Raw genomic sequence first — 25,317 nt, 5'->3', positions numbered from 1 at the left:
CCAGGGATTCCTGTAGCCTGGTGTCCAAACAACTACTTAGCAATCATAGGCACACCTCTAATTTTACTCGTTGGCTAAAAACACTTAACAGGTAGAAGCAGCTAGGCTAGCTCATTTAGCAGAAATTGCCTATAAGGGTACCTGTGCATTTTTCTTCCTAGGTGGGCTAGAGATTTGCTTTTTAAAAAATGAAATTGAGTCTGGGGCCCATGCCAGGTGTGCCAGTGAAGGCTGTCATGGGCACTGGGTTGGCGAACCATGGTATAATATTTATACACTGGTATTTGAGCATCTTATGTATGAACAGTATGTATGAATTTTAGTGATGGTTGTTATTTAATTATATTTAGTTCTTATATTCTTAATTTCATCTAAACTCTAATTCTAATCCTTAGTTGTGCAATTGAACATGTTTTGTGCTTGGTCCCTTATGCTCTATTTGTTTGAATAAAAATATTATCTTGATTGATTCATCATAAGTTAGCTTATCAGGAACCATAGAAGAATAGCTATAATAAATGGTCTGTAGCTTCTTTTTCTAGGGGACGCAGGTGGCGCTGTGGGTTAAAGCCTCAGCGCCTAGGACTTGCCGATTGAAAGGTCAGCGGTTCGAATCCCTGCGGCGGGGTGCGCTCCCGCTGCTCGGTCCCAGCGCCTGCCAACCTAGCAGTTCGAAAGCACCTCCGGGTGCAAGTAGATAAATAGGGACCGCTTACCAGCGGGAAGGTAAACGGCGTTTCCGTGTGCGGCTCTGGCTCGCCAGAGCAGCGATGTCACGCTGGCCACGTGACCCGGAAGTGTCTCCGGACAGCGCTGGCCCCTGGCCTCTTAAGTGAGATGGGCGCACAACCCCAGAGTCTGTCAAGACTGGCCCGTACGGGCAGGGGTACCTTTACCTTTTACCTTTCGCTTCTTTTTCTAGTTATTGGAAAAAAATGTCCTTTCTTTAGCAAGGATGATGAACATGGCTGTTTAAACTAATTGTGCCCCAAAGTAAATATGAAAATAAATGGGGCAATAATGGATCAATGTAAGAAAATATACTTTGACTGCCATCTAATTCACAAGTAGAAATAAAAAATGAACCTGTCTAGGTAGTGATTTTGCCATCTTATTTTTCTGCACTAGTGTATTTCTGCTGTGTTGTTATTGGGTAATTACGGTTTACTTGTAGGAGGGATCCTTGATGGCTACTGGCACAGACATGCTTCTGATATATTTTGCTTGAATGCAGATTAAGAGTTCTCTAAACAGTTATGGGGCAAATTTCTTGCTCTCTTGTCTTCCTAGCTGCCCCCCTAAGTTCTCTCCCTCCAAAGACTTTACTAAGGATTGGGAGACTGCCCTATGTGGGGTAAGCTGTGCCATAGGACTGAGGGGGAAAGGAAAGATCTCAGAAAATTTGGTCAGATCTCTGGCTGCAAACCATAATATTTCATTTGATCTCTGATTTATTCTATTTAAATATATTTACAGAATCGATGATGCTGATATTTCTGAGAGAAGTGCAAATGAAGAAAACGGGGATATTTCAGAAGGAGAGCAACCACAAATTAAACACAGCCGGCATAAAAAAAAGAAGCACAAACACCGAGGTAAACATAAGAAACATAAACATTCTTCAGAAGACGATAAGGACAAAAAACATAAACATAGGCACAAACATAAGAAACATAAACGAAAGGAGATTACTGATGCCTCTGATAGAGAAGATGGTCCAGCAAAAAGAACTAAAATTGATTTCTTAGCTCCTTTAGAAGACTTAGAGAAACAAAGAGCATTGCTTAAAGCTGAACTTGAAAATGAGCTAATGGAAGGAAAAGTTCAGTCTGGGATGGGATTAATATTGCAAGGTTATGAGTCAGGTTCTGAAGAGGAGGGAGAAATCAATGATAAGGTGAGAAATGGGACTAGATCTGCAACTAAGTCATCAAACGTTAAAGGGAAACCAGAGATTGTAGACAATAAAACAGGTTCAAAGAAACGGAGTAAGAGCAGATCAAAAGAACGGACTCGGCACAGATCTGATAAAAAGAAAAGCAAGTCAGGAGTTGATGGAATAAAAGAGAAAACAACAAGAAGTAAATCAAAAGAGAGGAGAAAATCAAAAAGCCCATCTAAAAAAATAAAGTCTCAAGATCAAGTAGGAAAGTCAAAGTCTCCAACTCTTAGAAGGCGCTCTCAGGAGAAAAATAGGAAATCAAAGTCTCCAGAAGATAAGACTAAAGCAGAAGATAAGATGAAGTCTAGAGATCATAAAAAATCTCCAGCTGTTAATGAAAGTAAAAACAGAGATCGTGGCAAAAAATCAAAATCTCCAGTAGAACAAAGAAGCAAATCCAAAGATAGACGATCAAGGTCTAAAGATCGAAAATCCAGGAGATTGGAGGCTGAAAAAGAGAAGAAGCCCACCAAATCTCCTTCTAAAGATGCATCATCAGGGAAAGAAAACAGGTCTCCTGGTAGAAGACCTGGCCGCAGCCCTAAAGGAAGAAGCTTGTCTCCGAAACCACGAGATAAGCCAAGACGCAGCAGATCACCTCTCCTTAATGATCGCAGATCTAAGCAGAGTAAATCGCCCTCTCGAAATCTGTCTCCTAGGAGAGCAAAGAGTAGATCTGTAGAAAGAAAAAGAAGAGAATCGGAAAGGAGGCGTTTTTCTTCTCCAAGGTAATTTTAATGAAGAAAATTAAGAATCAAGTGGTTTTAATTTTTTTAAAATGTGCCCGCCTGTCCATCCCCTAACACATGAGAGGTGCTGAACTGGTGAAACCGAGATGCCAATTTGCAAAGGAGGAAATGGGAGAACACTATAAGTGAGCTCCTGATTCTTCCTTTCCAGCTGTGGCAAATAAACTTGAATGACGTGGTGCCATATGATGTCACATAATTGACAAGTAGGTGGTTCTGCCCAACAGTCAAAGTGGCCCATAGAGGGTGGGCCGATTTGGGTCTACTCAGCCAGCTGGATCCAATTTCCCCTGGTATGTGTTATAGAAATTTGTGGAAGACCTTTGATTTATTTAACAAAACATCAAAAACAATAGCATAGTAACTTTTGAGGTTTTAAGTGTTTAATAATAAAACAGTACGCTGAACTAGACTTGTCAGTCGCCACTGATATTGTTTCTTGGGAAGTGGAAACATCAAAGCAGAGAACACTTTGTAACTTGGAAGAGGAATTTTTCAAGCTACAAATAACTAGCATAGGTATGTTTGGAAAGGCAGACTGTTGCAGGCAATAAAAGCATCACATGAGGATTTGGTGTGAATATGAAACTTGATTTGCTAGCATTTCAGCAGTTTTGCTATAGTATGTCTAGATATGCTTTAATTATAGGGGACCTTTTATGTGATTCTTGCTTATATATATTTCTACTCAGTTCAGTCTATGAATTGCTATAAAGACAACTTTACAGTGAGTTTAAAAATGGTTTTTTAAAGGGGATCGGGCCTATTTTTGTATATATTTTTACAATATTTCTTCTGACTTCAAGAACACGAACTAGGGATGATATCCTCTCTAGACGTGAGCGATCAAAAGATGTCAGCCCACCTAGGTGGTCTCCATCTAGAAGAAGATCCAGGTCTCCTATTCGACGAAGATCTCGCTCAGTTCTTCGACGTAGCCGGTCTCCAAGGAGGAGGAGTAGATCTCCTCGGAGAAGGTATATATTCTACTATACTGTAAAAATAAGTAGAAATTAATCTTGTACATTAACCGAGAATGGTTCTTTTTTAAAAAATGCCCTACCACCACCATTATGGGTTGTAATCAACAAAATTGTTCTGTTAGCACAAGGACTTCTGCCTACTCAGTGGTACTTCCTCTGCTTGGGAGAGGTAAGGGAACCCCCAGAACATATTTGAGTGGGGGCTCGAGGGAAGAGGAAGTCAGATTGCAGAGGCAGAAGTCCTTGCACTAATGGGGCAACTCTGCAGGACACAGCCCTATACATTTTGCCAATTCCCTAACACTCCTATGCTTCATCTAGGAGCATGCTACTCAAATTGTGGCCACCTTGCTCCCTCTGCCGACCAGAGAGGAAACCAGTGCTGGCCTAACTTTGAATTCCAAACCAAGATGCATAGTTTATTAATATCTAAACATGAGAGGAAGTGAAGAACAAACCTTGCCTCATCCTAAGTATTTTATTTTATTTTATTTTATTTTATTTGCTTTTGAATGGAACAGATTTGAACCTTAAAATATAAGAGATAATTTGTCACATTGATTCTTTTTTCTTTTAATTCCACATTTTCAGGGATAGGGGTCGACGGAGTCGATCTCGCCTTAGGAGGAGATCTAGGTCACGGGGTGGCCATAGGCGGAGGAGCAGGAGCAAAATAGAAGACAAATTTAAAGGAAGCCTTTCTGAAGGGATGAAGGTTGAGCAAGAATCCTCATCAGATGAAAAGTAAGAACTTAATTTTAATGTTTCGTATTGTGATTTTCTACCAAATTTTTCTGTGTGTAGATAGATGAAATGTCTTCTTTTTCTTAAATCAGAGGTATTTTCAGCATGGAGGGCAATCTTGAATATTAATAGGGAGTTCAGTGCTGTAGCTAGTTGATCCTCTACCTAATGTACCACATTCTTCTTGTTATTTTAACTTATTGGCTAAATGCTGACCCATGCCTGGTGAACTTGTTACTACTCTTCTGTCATTCTGTTCAGTTTGATAGGGCTCCAGTGCCAAATGTTAAGCTACCTTGGGAATGATTGCCAGTTGATTAATATTTGATCTCATATTGACTGAGGCTCTGCTACAGGAACCTTTGGTTATAAGTAATCAGGTTTGTAGGTTATATCCAACAGTGCTACCCAGTTGATAATAAGGCCCATTTTCAGCAACTTCTCTCCCCATAGTTCCTTACAGTCTCCCTAAATCTGCACTAGAGCATTTTAGAGTGTTGCCGGGGGAGGGGGCGGCAGGTTGCAGTGGTGATGGGAAATGAGCCAAAAAAATGTTTCCCTCCCTCTTCTGCTGATGGAGGCCTTGCCAATACAAATATGTATTCCTAGTCTCAACCATATAGTTTGTATTTGCTTTTGGCCAGACAATACTTGGGCACAGTGAAGTAAAAATGCACATATTTAATCTCCATGAAAATGAAGACTTAGAAAGAAGTATATGTGAATATACACCTGTCATTATACTTACTTGCCATCCATAATTATAATAAAGGCAAATAGTTTGGTTAATCTGTGGCTCATATATGAAAAGGGACTGGTACAATGTTTATGCAATAATCTCAATAGTCAAAATTTCCCCAATATCTTAATATTTACGTACATTTATTCTAGGACTGTTAATACCAATCAATAGCACCAAATGCAGTCAAGTACACTACAAGGAGAACATAAATACAACAAAGAGCAATGCTGCTCAAATTAAAAATACAACCATTAACCATAATAACTCCTCCATAGTGTATTAAATTAGTTTGAATTAATTACAACAGCTAATATCTAATACTTATAAAGCTTATAAATAATGGTCAATTATAATAAAACTTTAGGTTTTTTCCTGTCAGTCTGTAATGTGAAGTTATTTAAATTAACATTTTAGGATCCAAGTCTTTGAGTATTGTTTTCAGGGTATTTGAGTATAAATTCTTGCATCAATAACTGAACTGAAGGATATGTCAATCATCATTTTTAATAGCCTTGAAGACTTTGACGTTGAAGAAGAAGATGAGGAAGCTTTGATAGAGCAGAGAAGGTTACAGAGGCAAGCAATTGTTCAGGTATGTGATAGTGCTGTACTACCACCCCTCCAAACCAGACTGTAATTTTGTGAAAGCTGATTGTCCATACTGTTTCCATAGAGTGTGGTCAGGCATTCAAGTAGCCATAGTTACAAGGACTATCCATTCAGCTTTCTGTTATAATTAGCTGCCACAAATTCCCTCATGTCTAGGTACTGCAAAGGGAAAAGAGTGCATTGAACAAAGAGTGCACACAATAAATGCCAAGTCATCACATTCTGCAGCATGCTAAGTGGCATGCTGTAACTGGTGTATGTGGTAGCACCCTAGTAACCCTGGGCAAACACCCACAGACATATCTATTATGTTTCCTTTGGCTTAGAAATGAAGAGTTGGATCCAGTGTTGCCTTAATAGGTCTGTCTGCCCAAGAAAGCCTTTCCTGCTCTCTTCAAGGCTTAGGAACCCTTAGGAAAAAATCTGAGATTAAATAATAAAAGAACTGTGGAATTGGAAGGGACCACAGGGGTCATCTAGTCCAACCCCCTGCAATGCAGGAATCTTTTGCCAAACATGACTTGAACTCATGACCCTGAGATTAAGAGTCTCATGCTCTACCAACTGTGCTATCCATAATGCAGTAGAGGCCTGCAATAAAATGAAGTGTGTGGGAAATGCCTCTCTTTCAAGTGAACAACTGCTTCCACAGTGCTGGAGTAAAGCAAAAATATTTCTTTGGTTTAAAAAGGTAATGGGACCCCTGACCATTAGGTCCAGTCGTGGCCGACTCTGGGGTTGCGGCGCTCATCTTGCTTTACTGTCCGAGGGAGCTGGCGTTTGTCTGCAGACAGCTTCTGGGTCATGTGACCAGCATGACTAAGCCGCTTCTGGCAAACCAGAGGAGCGCACGGAAACGCAGTTTACCCTCCCACCGGAGTGGTACCTATTTATCTACTTGCACTTTGATGTGCTTTTAAACTGCTAGGTTGGCAGGAGCAGGGACCGAGCAATGGGAGCTTACCCCGTCGCGGGGATTCAAACCGCGGCCTTCTGATCGTCAAGTCCTAGGCTCTGTGGTTTAACCCACAGCGCCACCTGCATTTATATCACCACAAAATGTACATTTTTTCCGTGGCTTAAGTAATGGAAGATTTCTTTTTACAGAAATACAAGTACCTAACTGAAGATAGCAACATGTCTATGCCATCTGAACCAAGCAGTCCTCAGAGCAGCACTCGCAGTCGCTCAAACTCACCTGATGACATTCTAGAGCGGGTAGCTGCTGATGTTAAAGAGTATGAACGGGAAAATGTGGACACTTTTGAAGCCTCAGTGAAGGCTAAGCACAACCTCATGGCTGTTGAGCAAAATAATGGTAAGAATCAAATTCCTGTGAATGTGTTCTGAAAGAAGATCTGCAACAACTAAAATCAAAAGTGAGATACATTTGACATGGCAGCCATGAGTAAGAGACTGTCTCCTTAATTTTAGAATATCATGAAATATTGTACAAGTTTGCTCACTTCTAGAAAGCTAAGTTAAATTATGCCTGGGGTCGCTTCAGGACTTGGTATGCTGAGTCACCAGAAAACAAGGACATTCCTCTCACTTTATCAGGCTGACTGAACACACAGTCAGAATTCAAAAAACATTTTTGTGTAGTTTTCAGCGCAATGTAATATGGGTTTCTTACACATACCCAGATCCCAATAAAATATAAGTGGTTGGACCCAGACTTAGACATGCTTAGAGTAAAAGGTAAAGGGACCCCAGGGTCCAGTTGCGGACAACTCTGGGGTTGTGGCGCTCATCTTGCTCTATAGGCCGAGGGAGCCGGTGTTTGTCCACAGACAGCTTCTGGGTCATGTGGCCAGCATGACTAAGCCGCTTCTGGTGAACCAGAGCAGCGCATGGAAATGCCATTTACCTTCCCGCCAGAGCGGTACCTATTTATCTGCTTGCATTTTGACGTGCTTTTGAAATGCTAGGTGGGCAGGAGCAGGGACCGAACAACGGGAGCTCATCCCGTCGCGGGAATTCGAACCACCAACCTTCTGATCAGCAAGCCCAAGAGGCTCAGTGGTTTAGACCACAGCGCCACCCATCAAAATTGATAGGACTTTAGTCAGAAGTCATGAAACTGGATCTAACGCAGGGGTTTTGAGATTGCACAATTGTGGGTGGGATTACTGTGACTAGATTACTGACTGGAACAGGGGGAAAGAACCCTATCTTGTCAATATTGGTGGCTTGGCAACTAGATACTTTAAGGGACCACCTTCTTCTGCAACACCCCGCACCCCCGGTGTATTACAATCTGCTTTAGGTCCTTCTCTGGGTCCTGCTTCCATCAGAGATGAGGCAGGTGGTGATCAGAGACAGAACTTCCTTGTGGTGACACCCTAACTTTGGAAATCTGAATGTTTATCTGCTGCTAAGTTTTATGTCTTTGTATTACCCAGCTGAAAACCTTATTCCAGATCTTTAGATACATAGAGTTTTACCCTGCTTTTTGCTTGCACTGTAAGTTGTGTAGTTGGGATTGTTTTAATTTAAGGCGGTTCATGATGAACCAAATGAAGTGGGTAGTATCCCTCTTCACGTGACAGAGGCAGGAGAGCAAAGAACTCTGGGAGGCAGGCACAGTCCCCTCAATTTTAGACAGCTCCCTGTTTACACAGGGATTATGTTCCGAGGCACCGCACACATTGGTAAAATCGTGTATAATTGAAACCTATTGAGAAAGCCTGCAAATACCCTGCCCCACCCCTGTTCTGCCATTTTAGTGATATTTCAGTGACATCTTTACAATGTTTCCAGGTCATTTCTGCACGTATACCCCGTCACAAACACTTAAACGAAGGGCTGGCTGTATTTTAATTGTGTTGCACGTTGCTCTTCAGTCCAGAAGATTCTGAGAGCAGGACATTAATGGAATGATCTGTAGAAATGTTAAGGCTATCTTGTATTCTTTCTCATTGCTTTCATGAATGTGAATTCTTTTAAGGTTCGTCTCAGAAGAAAATTACAGCTCCTGACATGTTCACAGAATCAGATGATATGTTTGCTGCATATTTTGATGTAGGTATTTTTTGTATAAATGCTTTTTGAAGTGCTGCTCTGTTTTGGTAAAGAACATATATAAAAACTTCTAAAAGACCACTGGATTAATTCCCAGGTTTTTTATCCAGTGGTGTCTGTGAGCGAGCAGAATGGACTTCCATCTCCACTACTGAAGTTCATCTTCCTTTCCTCCCCGCTGCAGCCCACTATGTACCTAGAGGTTAATACCCTCAAAGCAGGTTTAAGAGGAGGGAGAGGAAGGGAACTCTCACTGTGTGAATAAAGGTCTCCTCATTCAATGTTGGGTTTCGCCCTGAATCATTTAAACCATTAACTCTAGAAAGTGATTATTTGACCATTTTCATTGTTGCAGTTGCATTAGGGATAATACCAGAATTACTCAGCAGAATTCAAATAGCCCAAATAGTAAGATAAACACTCATCGGCTTTAATGAGAGATGCCTAGCATTGGTGTTTTGTATGTTCTTTGAAGTACAGAGTGTCTTTGCCCTTTGATATTGGGCCTTCTATTGTGAGCTGTCTAGGAAACGATGTAATTGGGCAACCAGTAAATAGATAAATTAAAACGGTTCTTGTAGTTTCATAGGCGAATATGAAGGAAAAAGCTAAATGAGATTTACTTTATTTCAGAGTGCACGCCTTAGGGCTGCTGGCATTGGAAAAGACTTCAAAGAAAACCCCAATCTCAGGGATAACTGGACAGATGCAGAGGGGTATTATCGTAAGTATGATTGGTACATCTCATATATATTATCAACTGAGCACAACTGCAGATTAAAGGAATCCTGTTTAAAGGCCAGCAGAATGACATTTTAATGTTGCAGGCCTATCTCCCACATCTAGAACATCAAAGAAAACGTGTGAGTGAATAAATATATAGTCCACAACTCTAGCTTACATTTCCCCAGTTTATTTCTGGAAGCAACCATCAACATTCGCCATTCAATGGAAACCACAATAATGACTCGGAAAATAAGTTCCAGCTTTATTTGCCAAACTGGACTCAGAATGCAAACGCTTCACTGAATCTCCTTCAGGAATATTGCATAAACAACTACAAAAAATCCACAGGAAAATGGGTTCTTTTAGTTTTCTCATGTGGGAAAACAAGTTAATATTGTTCAAAATACCTGAAAATAAATGTCCTGGTACTTGATTTGGGTGAGGCATAGAAAACTTGAGAAGCTGGAACTAATTGGCCAGAAAGCTGGCTTTACTCTGGTGCCAATAGGCACCCTAGCTTGGTTTTCACCAGTCACCCCGTTTGCAATGCTTGGGAAAAAGAGAGGACACATTTGTGTAAAAAGTGTGAACCTTCCAGCTCTTCCCTGCTGTGACAAGAAATTGCCGGCAGTGGTTCACACAGAAGATGGAGACCATCCACACTCTTACTTTTACATATTTAAAATGCTGTTTGGGTATTTTGCACAAATGTTCTTTAAAGAGCATAAGAAATGCCCTGCTGGATTGAACCGAAGACCCACAAACTTCAGCATCCTGTTCTCACATTGACTGGCCAGATGGCTAACGGGAAAACCCACAAGCAGAATTTTAGTGCAACAGCATTATCCCCACTTGTGATTTCCTGCAGCTGGTATGCAATAGCACATTGCCCTTAGACAATTGAGTTTGAACAGGCATGTTGTGGTTTGCAAATTTGCCTGTACATAGTATCATCCATTGTTCTCCTTTAAAGAGTTACCTTGCTAAATCCTCATGTTCTTTAAACTCTCATAGTACTTCGGGGATTCTGTGTTGACTGCTCATTGAAAATCTCAAAATGGGGTGCATGGTTCTTTGGATCATAAATTGTAACGTGGGTATTTTGGGAGGAAATACTTTGTATCCTTCCTCTTTTCCCAAACATGGCATCATTAAACTGAGTGGGAAGAAGTCAGGGAGTAGCATTATGTATTCATAGAAAACCTATTTAGGTGTTACTCAGGTTCTAACTGACTTGAGATCAGGAGTGAGTCTGGGGCTCCACCATCCCTTCACTGTAGGAGGTAAGAAGCAAGCTAGTTATCAACATGTTCTGTCTTATCCAGTTGGGAGGATTTCTCATTCAAGCACAATATTTGCATTTCTATCCAGAACAAAGACAGAGGAGTTATGTTAAAGCAGGCAGTGACCCTTAATGGAAATTGCTATTATGACTGCACACTATATGCATTTCTGTACAGGTAAATCCTCCTTGATTGATTGATTGATAGATTGGCACTGAAAATGCATTTAACAACATCTTCTTTCTTTTCCTTAGGTGTTAACATAGGTGAAGTTCTAGATAAACGCTACAATGTATATGGGTACACTGGCCAAGGAGTTTTCAGTAATGTGGTGAGGGCCAGAGATATGGCAAGAGCAAACCAAGAAGTGGCTGTCAAAATCATTAGGAACAATGAGCTTATGTAAGTAAAAAAAAAAATTACATCTCAAGATAAAATGAACTAAAACAGTAGTGGCCCTACAAGTTTTGCAGAGATGCATGAGCAGCAATTGAAGATTTGCACAATATTCAGGAAGACTGTTATGTAGCATGTTTTGTAAATATATAGAATCCTGTTATTTGTAAACTACTAACCTGTAGCTGCTGGTTTCAGTAGTTGAGCGACTAACTGTAAAGAGTTGGTGTTCATCTGCTGGAAGATGGTTTATTGATCTAGTGAAGCCTTCTGTCCACAGAACAGAAATGGAGGTGAGACTTGACAGTCTCCCTCCACTCCTTTCTCCAGCCCCCATGCCACCTCCTTTGTTCCTCGAAAACTACTCCAACCCTCTGGAGCAGATTTGAAGAGACATTTAAGCTCTCCCACTGAATTAACCATAACATTTTGATGTCTGTAAAATGCAAGTGCTGTGTATTTCTCCACCATACCTGTACTTTTGTATGATACCGGAAGAAGCCTCATGGGGACTTCCTAATTCTGAAAGAGTTGGGTAGATGAACAAACTGACCCTAGGAAGCAGAAATGATGCCAGACTCTGATGCATACCAGGGCAACCGTGCTTCCAGTTTTCTGTTACATACTCACTTTCTGGGTTATAAACCAGAGCGCTTGCTTTAAGTTCCACCCTATTCCCTTTCTAGGGCTGTGTTCTTCAACATTGGGTCCCCAGATGTTGGACTACAACTCCCATCATCCTTGGCCATTGCCTAAGGTGGCTGGGGGGATGGGTGTTGTAGTCCAACAACGTCTGGGGACCTAGATTGAAGAACAATATTCTAGGGCAGGCACAGGCAAACTCGGCCCTCCAGATGTTTTTGGCCTACAACTCCCATGATCCCTAGCTAAGAGGACCAGTGGTCAGGGATGATGGGAATTGTAGTCCCAAAACATCTGGAGGGCTGAGTTTGATTATTCCTGTTCTAGGGATTATAATAGCCCATATTACCTCCTCCTTCCCCAAAGTTCCCATAACAGGATGTTCTCTATCTTCTTGCCTAATCTTTGCAAGCTTCAGTCTTGCATGCATTCAGTCACAGTTGCAAACCAGAAGTTTCTCATATCAGATAAAGTCCTTCTGCTCTTATCCTTATGGCTGCCTTGTCTCCAGAGAGCATTATATGTCTTCTGGTAGTGGCAACCCTTAAGTTCAGATTACATTGATCCTTGTAGTTGTAATATTGTTACTGTTGCTTCTTTATATATTTCTTTATATTATTTAAACGTCTGCATTTTAAATGGTGTTTGTGTGATGTATATTATAATAAATGGATTTATTTTCAGGCAAAAAACTGGTTTAAAAGAATTGGAATTCTTGAAAAAACTCAATGATGCAGATCCTGATGACAAGTTCCATTGCCTGCGATTGTTCCGGCATTTTTATCACAAGCAGCACCTTTGTTTAGTATTTGAACCACTCAGGTAAGGTTTAAAATAATGCTGTTTAGACTGTTTATCTTATTGCCCTGTTCATCTCCTTAAACTAAACCTTGTTTGAAAGTTTCAGAAGTAGTTCTTCCTCAGCATATAACAGGGTATTCTGGAATAGGATATTTGAAAAAGAAATAAGCAGAATGACCTGACATGTCAAATTGCAATTCGTTCCATCAGAGACTGTGGGTTATTTTTAATTCCATGTGTACATGGAATTGGGAGATTTAAAAGTAGTGGTAGTGTTTTCTGATAACGTTAACAATATTTTAATTCTGTAGCCAAAACAGAAGCATTCTTTTCATGTACGGTGGGTCATTTCTGTTCTGGAAATCAAGATTCTGTCCTGTTACTTCATGTGTGTCTTAGAAAAATCAATCTCTGAAGGTGCTAACAAATAGCTCTATTCAGTTATAAATACATGTAAGTTTTCTCAGTTACTTGCAACTAAATCATTGCATGCCTGGAACAACTTCCACGAGTGCAATGGAGCATCCCCCCCCTCTCACTATCCCTTCCTCACAACCCCCAAATCTGCTCTGAAGAGTTGGGGGTCCCTCCAGAGCAGATCTGGGGGTGTGCAAGGGGAGAGGAAGGAGAAGTGAGAAGTTCCACTACACACGTTTGAGTTGTTCCATGTGCACAATGATTTATCTAGACACAGCTCGCAATCTGCCACCTGATGTTCAGCTAATGGATTTTCAGGCAAATGCTTTCAGACCTTTTCGGTGGTCCATTGCAAGTAATTTATGGGCTGAAATGGTGGGGTATAAAAAAACCTTTCAAGATTTATATTGTTATCTGTGATACATTTATATGATACAGTGTTATAAAAATAGTTTTACAAATAATAAATAAAGTTAATGTTGTTTAAACAATGTTATTGCAGATTGACTTCAGTAAACTTCCTGTACATTGAATTACTATGTATTTCTATTTTTAATATCTTTGACATTATGTTTCTTCCACCTTCTATTATCCCCATCTGTTGTGTGTCTCTTTTCAATTTAGTATGAACTTACGAGAGGTGCTGAAGAAGTATGGGAAAGATGTTGGCCTCCATATAAAGGCAGTGCGATCATATAGTCAGCAGCTGTTCCTAGCATTAAAACTTCTGAAAAGATGCAACATCTTGCATGCTGATATCAAACCAGACAATATTTTAGTAAGTAATATTTTGTTACAACCCTGCAGATAGTTTTGTGAAAAGAAAATACAATAGCCTGTTTACATTGTGTCAATTTCTATGAGATTTAATTCATATTCTCTCTCTCTCTCATGGATTTTATGCTGAAAAATATCAGTGACTGGTTGATTTCTCCCCAACTGTCTGATCATGGCTACCTTCCCTGGTGTCCCACAAGTCCCCCCCCAAAAAAAAAGGGAAGAAGCAATTTCTATGAATAAGATCCAACCCAACTTAGTATAGTAATATAACAAATAAGAGCAAATTTAATCAAGCTTGCATTCCAAACTAAAGATGTGCCATAGCTTAGGACTGGTCTTTATGGCGAACCATCCCTGTGGAGTGACCCTCCCTAGATCAACTGTAACATAAAGAGCTCTCTCACCATATGGATTGCTCCCATTACACAGAGAAATTCCTTGCTGGTGCCGCAACCACTCTCTCAGACAGCCTTCACATTACTTGTAGAGTGCCTGGGGAAACCCGGCCAAATGGGCGGGGTATAAATAATAATGTTGTTGTTGTTGTTGTTGTTGTTGCAACCACTCTCTCAGACAGCCTTCACATTACTTGTAGAGTGCCTGGGGAAACCCGGCCAAATGGGCGGGGTATAAATAATAATGTTGTTGTTGTTGTTGTTGTTGTTGTTGTTATTGTAGGAGCAGTCTACTTGTCATTTTAAGTTTCAGTAGTTTACTGGCAACATTTGAATTCTAATATTTGGTCAGTGCTAATTGTAATACGCTAGCTAGCATTTTAATGTATAATTTGGAATTATTCTCATAACCTACTTGTGCACCTACATGATAAATTAGCATTCCACGGAAAATGCATCACTGACATAACTGCCTTTGTATCAGTAGGCACACTTAACTCCAACCCCCTGACAGTTCCAGCATTTTTTATTTTATTTTTTGCATAAGAAGGAACATTTTAGTTATGCATACAGTTACAAGGATGCATGGAATAAGGACAGTAACCCACTCTGTGCAAACATTGTACAGAACAGTTTTTGAAAACATTTGTGTATGGGCTGCTGGGAAGTTAGCTATATAGAATCTTTATTGGAATAGATTGCTGTTGACAATCACAAAACATAGATTGGATGCTGGGCAAAATAATTCAAGTGCCAACTCTGTCTGTGAGGTGAAGTACAAATTCATTTCAGATGTTTCTTCTTCATGACTATCAGGTGAATAAATTCCAGTTTTTCTCAACAGATGTCAGTATTAACTGCAAAGTAAATTCCTTTTAAAATATGGCATCTCTAGAAGTTACACATTCTTTCAGACAGTTGTTGTTTTTTTACATATATAATTTTAAAAAGATGCCAAGAACAAAATAAAGCTTCTGGATCAGACCATGGGGCTATTTAGTCACGGCATCCTATTGCTTACAGCGGCCCCATCAGATGCTTCCAGGAAGCCCATAGCAGAGCATGAAGTCACAGCACTTTCCACTGGTTCCCAGCACACAGTGTTCGGATTCACCTTGCTTTTGAACTCTATCCTGATTTTAAACAAAATTAATATTAATATGTGCTAAATACATATTCTGAACTACTAAAAGGTTGGTGGTTAGTTTGCACAATCAGTGTCATTTGCTACTTTCTCCATTAAGTACAATTCTTGTTGCTTTTTTTAAGGTGAATGAATCTAAAACTATTCTAAAACTCTGCGATTTCGGGTCGGCTTCACATGTAGCGGATAATGACATCACACCGTATCTTGTCAGCCGATTTTATCGTGCTCCTGAAATTAGTAAGTTAATCTACTCTTGAGATATTCTGCAGTTAATGTTGATTTTAACTTGCACATTTATGAAGAAGGACCGCAAAAATCAAATTTTATACATGGCAAAATTTCTTGATGCGGACTTAGATTTTAATAGTTATCAGTCAACCAACTAGCATGGGTGTATGGCAGGCTACTGTGAGAAAGAGAACAAACTCCATCTAAAGTTTCCATGGCTTTTGGTTTATCAAGTTCTCCCCTACCGGGTCCCCTCCTCCCTCCTTCACCAATGTCTTTTGCCACTCCTCCTTTTTCAAGGTTCCCTAGTTGCTGCTTCTCCATTTTCCTTTTACTTGGTTGATACTATCTCCCCATCTCCTCGCCTAAGCCACTTTGTTCTTTGTTCCTTCCACACTTACCTCTGCCATTATTTTCCCTCTGCGTAACAGATGATCAGATTGGGAACGGAAACTTCTGTAGTATATTGTACTGTATTATCTGCTGCTACACCATAAAATCTCTGATCTACAAACTTTTTCACTAAAACTCTTTTCACCTCCCATCTGACACTCTTGATCTGAAAGAAATTAAGGCTGGTGTGGAGCATCTCTGATGGATGAATTTTGAAGTTTAGAAAAGGATATGATGGCAATGATGTTTTAATAGTATACCCATTTTTACGAGCTGAGTGGCACGGGAGAAATATCATAGATACTGCAACTCATTCTGTTCTTTTTGTGGCTGGCTGATCCTAGAAAAGTGGGTGACCTTTACTTAAGTGTGTCATTTTGTACGATTAATGGTTTTAATTTTACAACTGTTCTCCTTCAGTTATAGGCAAAATCTATGACTACGGTATAGATATGTGGTCTGTAGGCTGTACATTATATGAACTTTACACAGGAAAAATATTGTTTCCTGGGAAAACCAACAATCATATGTTGAAACTTGCTATGGACCTCAAAGGAAAGATGCCAAACAAGGTAAAGAAATAAATTGCTTGTAAAGATGAATAACATTCTAGAATTTTCCCTGATCTTGTAGGAATCTTGTAACATCCCAACTTGTTCACCCTTCCCCTAAACTATGGTTTACAGCCTGTGGATATTCTTTCTGAAAGGGGCCAATATGCTATTAAAACTTAATTCTAGTGGAACCTCCCAGTAACTAGAGTCTGTGGGTGGAACTCACCATTGCATTAGAGGACTCCTCCTGCTTGCAGAACAGTTTTTCGCCTTTCTTTCCTCCCCACTGCAGCTCCCTTTATGCCACCCTCTAGAGAAGACTTTGAGGATATTCAGAGGGCTGCAGGTGGGAAGAGAGGAAGATGTAGTCTTCTTGTGTGAGCACAAATGCCTTCCACTCACACGCTGAGAGTATGGGGTACAACAGTCGATATCATTGATGCAAATGAAAAAGACATCTCATTTTTTATTGTAGATTTTTCTCTCTCTCTGCAGTGATCTGAAGAAATAGAACGTAATGACCCTTGATGTTTTCTGGAAGTAACGTGAGGCTTTTGATGTAGGCTTGACTTAGTTTTCTGGAGTTAAATGTGTAGAGGCCTATTTTAAGATGCTACCTTTTTATCAGTTGAAGATTTCATATGCCCTAAGCATCTGAGATCTGCGTAAAATAAAGTGCACTTTATTTTTCAGTTTGCCTACATGGTTGAAATAAGCCTTTCTCTTTGAGATTATTGCTTTCATGATTTATACTTGTGGACTTTTTAAGACTTTCAATTTGCTATCTATTTTCAGATGATCCGAAAAGGAGTCTTCAAAGATCAACACTTCGATCAAAATCTCAACTTTATGTACATAGAGGTAGATAAAGTAACAGAAAGGGTAAGTCTGAACTACACTAAGTAAAATGCGATGTTCTGTTTGGAAATTTCTCATGCCTTTTTTGTAGGTTTAAATTAGAATTTGGTGAATATGGTTGTTATGTAAATTTTGCAACTTTTCGTATGAAGGGCTTGTTTTAAAACTCATTGACATACACCAAGCTTGGGAGAGATCCGTAACCATATACAGCATATTCTTCAAACTGGCAGCAAACTTATTAGCACAGAGAATCCCACATGAACAAATACATGAAGATTTTATACAATAGCAGCTGAATTGGTTCAGTGGAATACCCAAACTATTCACTAGTTGCAGATTTGCAGTGAAGGTTGAAATACTTTCATCCTTATTTAGTTTAGAGAAAGCAGTCCACACAGTACTGAATACACAGAAAGCTCCTATTTGGAGTGTACATTCCCTTTATTTCCCCAAGGTGAACCCCAATTTTCTAGTCTAAAAGATCTACCCTGTTAAGGTAAGATGGGGGACAAAAACTGTTCTGGTTGCAGTGTACATTGATGTTAAATAGTGAACTGTTGAGTCTTTGCACTGAGTAGCTTTGCTTTCAGCCTCAGTTCTGCAGCGTTGATTTGGCATGAGAGGGGCTTAAGTTAGTGGTGGTCGAGGAAGGTGGGGAGTAGGGAAAGAGAAGCTCAAGTAAGTGCAGCAAATGATGGTTGCTCACCTATTTACAGTGCTGTTCACAGGCATAGCTAGGAGGTGTAGCTCTCCTCACCTTGGCTGTGATCACACAGAATAGTGATTGGATGCTGTGAAGGACTTCAGAGAAAAGATTTTCACAGCGCAGCAATAATCGGCTTTTTGCTGGGTGGGAAGGCGGCTGAAGTAGGGCGCATGCAAAGATGTTTACTTAGAATCCGATTAAAGTTCCATGAAAATTACACTTTTCACCTAGCATGATCCAGCCTTCTGCAGTCCGTAAAATAAGAAACTCCATTTAGCTGTTGAATGTAATATGCCCCATTTAAAATAACAAAGTACCGCCATAAATTGGAATGTCCATATACTATTTTATGGCTTTATTGTTGCCTCAGATATTAAGTGCTGGATGCCCTTATCTTTGTAGGAAAAAGTAACTGTCATGAGCACCATTAATCCAACAAAGGACCTGCTGGCAGATTTAATTGGGTGCCAACGCCTCCCTGAAGATCAGCGCAAAAAGGTTCACCAGCTGAAGGACTTGTTGGATCAGATCCTCATGTTAGACCCAGCTAAACGGATTAGTATCAACCAGGCTCTACAGCATGCCTTCATCCAGGAGAAAATTTAAATCCAGCGAAGATGTTCAAAGGGTTTGACTAGTTAATATACAAAGACTGATGCAATTTCACAGCAATTTATAAATGTACATATAGCATATAAATAATTACCCTGCAAAGTTGAGGAAGAATGATATATTTGAATTAACACCAAGGCGGATATTTCTTTTAGAAATGTTAGAGTAAATCTGTTTGTCTCTCACGTGAAGATTTTTTCACTGTAGAACTGTTTTATTGCCAAGACTGCACAGAAATACAACGCTAACGTATATGGCTGCAGTTCCCAAACATATATATATATAATATATATATATATAAACACACACACACACACATATGCTCCCTCTTTCTCACCCTAACTAAATGCAACAAAGCATCTCTTAAAATATCAGTAAGACTGGGTGGTTGATTTTGGTTTTTAGCAGATTTGGCTTCATTTTGGTCTCTGAAAAATGGCCAGCATAAATGCTGTTTATATTGCATTTTCCTAGGTGTGTGCGTGCAGGCCACAGCAGCATGCCCTTGGTGTAGTCAGTGCCGAAGGGGGTCTATTCCTTCTTGAGCCTGCCCGCAGGGATGGTCTCCTCTTTTAAAGCAGGTTGCGTACAACTTTCAGTACACTGAAGGTAAGCTAAACCATCAACATCACTGACGTTTAAGATGTTAATTGTACTGGAGCAACTGGCAAATGAGGGTCAATAGCTTTGTAGCAGAATTCCCTGCATGTTTTTATAAATGATCTTGTTTTTTTGTTTTCTGGCATTACAACTGTGGCATAATTCCAACTTCTGTTTGATCATCACATTCAAAGGAAAAAAAATTGGGGAGTGTGCACTTGATGGAGAGAGCGCCTTCAGTGTACTGTTTATTACTTTCACTTTTAAAAAATCAACTTGCTATATATATAGACTTTATACATTTTGTTAAATGCAGTTCACTGTGGCATAGAGCCAATACTTAGAGAAGTTTTCATTTCCTAACGACAAATACGGAGCTCCAATTCCAAAAGTCCTTATTTCATGGCCAGATAGAGAACACCATAATAAAGATTTTTTAGCTACTTGTATGTCATTTGAAAGTGTACTGCTTTATGCTAAAGGTGTTTTTCATTTGTTCATTGTTTTCATTATTTGTGATCATGTTGTCTTTCAATACAGGCATAAACCTTCCACTCTTGAACAAAGCAGCTGCTTTTTAAAAGCGGTAATTGCTTCTTTACCTTTTATTTCTTTTGTAAATGAAGCTTTCTTTAAGAAATGTGACTTTAAAGTGTTGTCTCTTGCATAAAACAGTTGACATTCACTTATTGTAAAGTGAAGATTGTTCTGCTGCATGTAAAGTGGACCATGCAGATTTCTGTATGTTTTCAGTATGCATCATTAGATAATAAAGTCTTTTGTGAACAAGGCATTGGTAGCCATTTTTAAAAGATTTTGTCTCCAGTGTTGCCGACTCAGGTAATCGCATCAGAGGAATCTTTCGTTTTTGATAGACCGTTAATTAAAGCAGTTAATAAAAGATGTGGCCCATTGAAAGAGAGATTAGATTAGTAATTATCCACATTTCAGTTTAGATACTACCCCCTGCACCCTACAGATACTATCTGCTTTCATTGTAAATTTATTCCTGTAGGTTGTTGGATTCGAATCAGGTTTTAACTAATGTTTGTGCTGTTTTTCTTACTTTTCCTTTTTGATGGTGCTGAGAGAGACAAGGAAAGCAAGTCACAGGCCACTCAACGCCTACTCCAGGGGGTCTGGTTTGCTGAGACACCAACTTCACCTTCCTAACAAGGTTATTTCTGACAGCATGTGTAGATAAACATTTAGCAACAACTTAAACAATAGCTCCTTGTTCAACATGAAGGTACCAAACTCAGTGGATTAACGTTTACCAATCCTATTCTTGCATTAAAAAAACCGATCCATGTATTATCTTATTTGTATGTATTTCATGTATCTTGCACAGGTGTACAAAAACACCCCAAATCATGAAATTCTGTAAATAGGATTTTTGAAAATCCATTTAGGCAGATAATTGCATCCAGTTGTGCGCATTTAGTACAATCAGTCAGGCTGCTTGCCAAAGGGGTGATCTGTCCCCCCCTACCCATGTTAAAATAGCACACTGCAAAGGAGGCAAGTGATGTTAACCTGCCTGTCTTGACCCTCTACCCTTTTTCTTCTCCAGTTAAAGTTACTTTAAAAGTAGCAAATCTGTTTCTCTGTCAGCTTACTTAAAATACTTCTTGTTTGTGCAGGAGACAGAATGCAGCTTTCACTCTCACTGAAATGAAGAAGTAGATTACTTGATAGTTATTTGCACGGAGCAGTGTGGCGCACACTGCTTTGGCGACACCTCCAGGCTATCTTGCACGCCAGGTGGCATTCTGACCCAGATTGTCGTAAAATTCTATTGCCTCCACCATTGTTCCTTGCCCCCCGTTTACAAGTAATGAAAAGAGTTGGTCATGTCAACTCCTGTAGCAGCTACCGCCAACCTTATGGCAACAGGATTTGTAAACAGTTCCTAAGAAAAACAAAGTTGCTTGTTTACTTGTTCTTTGTGTTATAGGTGCCGCTCAAATGAAGATGATGGAAACCAGAAGACATGAACAAAGGTTTCTGTTCTATAAAAGATATGAAAAACATTCATTTAGTTATGTCTAGTTTTTTTTTCCTGTTCACAGCACTGAGATATATATAGACTTCATTTACACTTTTGCCATTCTGGCAGTTCTTAGCATAGTACCGTTGTGGTGTTTTTATGTAAAATGTGTCTGTTTCATCTTTTGGGTGATGTGATTTTGTTGTGATAAACTTGAGATAGGCATGGTTAAATAAACATTTTTTTATAATACTATAGGCAAGAGTCAAGCACATTTGATGGTAAATTTTATTTATTACATTTTTGTTCCACCCTTCCTGCCAAAGGAGCCCTAGTGATAAGCTCACGGACATACTATTTAAATTTTTGCAAGCAGGTATCAGCATACTGCAACATTCATTTATCCTGGGGCATGTATTATATATGCTTTGGCCGCAAAATATCAATCTTACTTTGGATGTCTCAAAGTGTTAAGAAGAGGTCAGACCTTTTGCAGAGGATGGCTGTGTGGGTGTATACCTGAAGAGCCAGCAGAGATTCTGGAGGTGTAGACCAGTTTATTTAGAACTCAGTTCACACTGTAGTGGGAGATCATAGGATCCAGCAATCCAGTTTAGACTTTCAAGTGGAGTGGCTTTCTGACGGAAACTAGACTAAGCTTAAGAAACAAACAAACTGAAAAATGATGATATACTTAAGCCACAGGTCAGTCAAGTAAGAATTAAATATACTGCTTTTTACAGTATATTTACTGTATCAATTGCATCAGTTTGAAAATGTATTTTAAAAATTTCTTTTAGTTCTATTTATCCTTGTGCTGCAGTGTAGGTTGCTATGACACACAAGGTTATTTTGAAATGACTGATATATCTGATACTGATTTCTGCCTTTGCTAATCATGTGTTTCCCTTCCTGTGTAGGGTAAGTGGCAGAAAATTTCTGAGAAACATTTGCATGGATTGAAGTTTGCTCAGGAGACAGATCAGACTATGAAAATACAGAAGGCTGATATCTTTGTGAGATTGACAAACAGTAATGAACTTGTTCATCAAAAAGTGAAGCAGTGGTTTAAGATAACTATTTTTACCATTCATTTTTGACGTTTGATGAATAACGAGCTTATTAAAGTTTTTGTGTGTTTGCTTATGCCGAGTTCTATTGAATATTAAATAACAATGCAACAATGCATTCCTAAGATGTGCTTCTAACCATGTAGTTAGTATGATCTACCTATTATATTAGTCTGGTGGTTCAAAGAATGAACACCAAATGATTGATTTGCCCAAAACCACACTACATTCACCATACAACTGGAGTGAGTTGTTAACACAAGCAAGGAGTAAGCTTTGTCACCAGCCACAACACTGAGTTAACAGGAAGACTCTGCAAGTTTATCTAAGACAGGTGGGGAACCTGTGGTCTTCCAGATTTGGACTCTCAACTCCCATAAGTTCCAACCAGCATGTTGAGTGGTCAGGATGATGGGAGTTATAGTGCCAGCAACATCTGAAGGGCCACAGGTTCCCCAAGCCCAATCTAAGAAAACTCCATGATGCCTGGGCATTGTCAGATTTTTAGATGCATTCATTTTTGTTCAGATTGTGGATAAGCACAGCTTGATCTCTGTGATAATGTGTTTTATCACAAACTAACATTGATGAACATTGTTAACCTAAAGTTATTCTTTCACTTCTGCTTTTCTTTATTGTAACTGTCAATATTTTGCTGCCATTAAGTAATTCCTTCTTGTGAATGCATTTGACACATTAATTTGAAATTACTAATAAAATGAAAACTATATAAGCTACGGCTTTGAGGGTTGTTGTTTTCTTTACAATCAAGCAGTGTGAAAATTTACAGGCTTTTATCCAGTATGGTGTAAGTACACACAGATGGATATTTTCCTTCCCATTTCTCCCCTGCACCCCCCAAAGGCTTTCCAGGAGGTCAGGGGTGGGGCGAGGGCTCAAAATCAGGAAGAGGAATCTTGTGCCAGTATGCTATTTTATTTCCTCCCCCCTTTCTATTACACCTTCATTCAACAGTCCACAATGTTCAGTAGATGCTACCTGACATGGCAAGCTTTTTGGCAGGTACAGGAAAATAGATAGATAGATAGATAGATAGATAGATAGATAGATAGGGGGGTGGAAGAGAAATATCCATTGGGTGATCATGCCTCATGTTCGCACAATAGATACAACCCAATCAGTTTACATGAAAGGAGAGCACACGTTACTGTTTAGAAGGGTTTAGAGAAAATGCTGTCTTAAGAACGCAACAGTATTGCAAGTTTATCTAAATATACAAAAAAATATAAACCTCTTCAGAGACTGAATTAATAGAAAATGGTTCAGAACTCCCACATTTTCTCCCTAGACCTACTTGTGTATGTGCCAATTGATGATAACACTTAATGCATCTGATAATGGTCTCTCTAGTCCTCAGAAGCCTGTATCACAATAAATCTGTTAAGTTTTTAAAGTGCTAAAAGTCTCTCTTGCATTTGAGTGAACATCACACTTCTGGTATTCTTCATTAGAAACATACTATAAGTAGAGGATGAACTATTAACTGCTTTCACGTTTTTTTCAAACTCGTGTAGTCAGTTTTATATTTAGAGCAATAGCAGCATATGATTGCTTTGTTTTCTGCTCGCTTGTGATTCACTCTCCTAAAAGATGAATGAAACGAACATGCTTTGTATTCAGTATTTGTATTTCTCTTACATGTGATCATGTTTTGCTAAATAAATATCATCCACTATTTGAAGCATACTATGTTGTTCCTTCTCATTTTTAAGCTAAAGTAAGGGTTCCCTTTATTTAATCTTACTCATCTGGTTTGAATTCATTTGCTTGGAAAAGAGTGGATTTGCATGTTCCATTTTAACATGCTTCCCCATGCCCAATTCCAAAACCAGAGAATGTCTCGGTTTTAAATGCAACTGCAAGTAATCAGACTGAAAAATATTTCATTATTTTATACTTGATAAAAATGTGGTTGAATAACTTAAAATATAGCATCACTTTCTTTTACACCAGGAGTGGTGGAGCCTGTGGCTTTTTATATTTTGGACTTCAGCTGCCTGAAGTCCAAAATCAGCTCCTGCCAGCACGCTCAGTGGTCGGGAACAATGGGAAGTTGTAATCCAACAACCGTGGGAGAGCTACAGGTTTCCCTGGCTGTAGGTTGCAGTATGTATACTTGTACTAATGAAAGTATTAGCAACCTCTCAGGTCGCATGGGGGTAGTGGGTAGATGACAGGAGACTGGTTTTAGTCTAGCCTCTCTGAATCTGGCTTGCTTGGTCCAGAAAATTATTTTTGTACGAAAGAGCTTTCAGTCACTATAAACCCAACCTGCAGCCTGAAGTGGTACAACTGAGGGACAAGTTTACATCTCGCTGGCCACTGAAGAAATGAACCTATGCCTTTTTCATCAGAGTGGGACATGGGAGCCTAAAATGAGATCCCACCGCGACTCCTTATATCAAGGACATTGGGAGTCTGTGCTCAGCAGAAGGTTCCATGTAAGTAGGAGCACATCATATACTCCACTCATTTCAATTACGGTAATGAAACATGCCCCAGGAAATCTTCAGGTAGATTAAATTTTAATAGCTTTCATTTTGAAGCTTTTTTTTTAAGCCCTGTTCTGTAATTCAAAGCAACTGATAAAGGGTGCCAAGGGTCTTTTTGTGGCCTTCAGTACTGAGCAACTTTGATTTCTCCAAAATGTACTTTCAGTAATGCAAATTGACCATCAGAAGATGTTTGTTGCTCAACACTGGTATAGCTCTGCACTTAAGAGTCTTATATCAAGACTATAAGCCTCATCCATCCTGCATTCTAAACTGAGCCCTTGGTACTTTGGTACTGAGACCCTTGTTGGTAGACAGCATAGGCTATTGCATGAAAGGATTTCCACAGCCAAATATTTAAGCAATCATGTCGTGGTGGTCGATGGAAGTGCCTGCCATGTGTGGTTTGC

The 25,317-nt window shown here is 39.5% G+C and overlaps 1 protein-coding gene across 5 annotated transcripts in view; it reads left to right on the top strand.

Moving 5' to 3' along the window:
* Positions 1–24,101, top strand: part of PRP4K (pre-mRNA processing factor kinase PRP4K) — a 28,068-nt gene extending 3,967 nt beyond the window's left edge. Inside the window, exons 2-19 of one of the 5 annotated variants that reach the window (XM_081918164.1) lie at positions 1,477–2,670; positions 3,498–3,668; positions 4,266–4,418; positions 5,671–5,752; positions 6,877–7,087; positions 8,720–8,793; positions 9,427–9,517; positions 11,057–11,204; positions 12,525–12,662; positions 13,683–13,836; positions 15,503–15,617; positions 16,422–16,573; positions 17,351–17,437; positions 18,525–19,343; positions 19,875–19,920; positions 20,428–20,511; positions 21,292–21,337; positions 22,245–24,101. In XM_081918164.1, coding sequence (XP_081774290.1) covers positions 1,477–2,670; positions 3,498–3,668; positions 4,266–4,418; positions 5,671–5,752; positions 6,877–7,087; positions 8,720–8,793; positions 9,427–9,517; positions 11,057–11,204; positions 12,525–12,662; positions 13,683–13,836; positions 15,503–15,617; positions 16,422–16,573; positions 17,351–17,437; positions 18,525–18,728 — 2,974 coding nt within the window. In that variant the 3' untranslated portion in view covers positions 18,729–19,343; positions 19,875–19,920; positions 20,428–20,511; positions 21,292–21,337; positions 22,245–24,101. Of the gene's footprint in view, positions 1–1,476; positions 2,671–3,497; positions 3,669–4,265; positions 4,419–5,670; positions 5,753–6,876; positions 7,088–8,719; positions 8,794–9,426; positions 9,518–11,056; positions 11,205–12,524; positions 12,663–13,682; positions 13,837–15,502; positions 15,618–16,421; positions 16,574–17,350; positions 17,438–18,524; positions 20,512–21,291; positions 21,338–22,244 lie in introns of all 5 variants that reach the window. The other 4 variants (XM_081918162.1, XM_081918161.1, XM_081918163.1 and 1 more) reach the window with 4 other exon arrangements.
* The last annotated feature ends 1,216 nt before the right edge of the window (positions 24,102–25,317 follow it).

This window comes from Podarcis melisellensis (assembly GCF_964234715.1).
Source record: "Podarcis melisellensis genome assembly, chromosome: 7".
In the NCBI taxonomy this organism is placed as follows: Eukaryota; Metazoa; Chordata; class Lepidosauria; order Squamata; family Lacertidae; genus Podarcis; species Podarcis melisellensis.
This window is presented reverse-complemented; position numbering and strand designations above follow the sequence as displayed.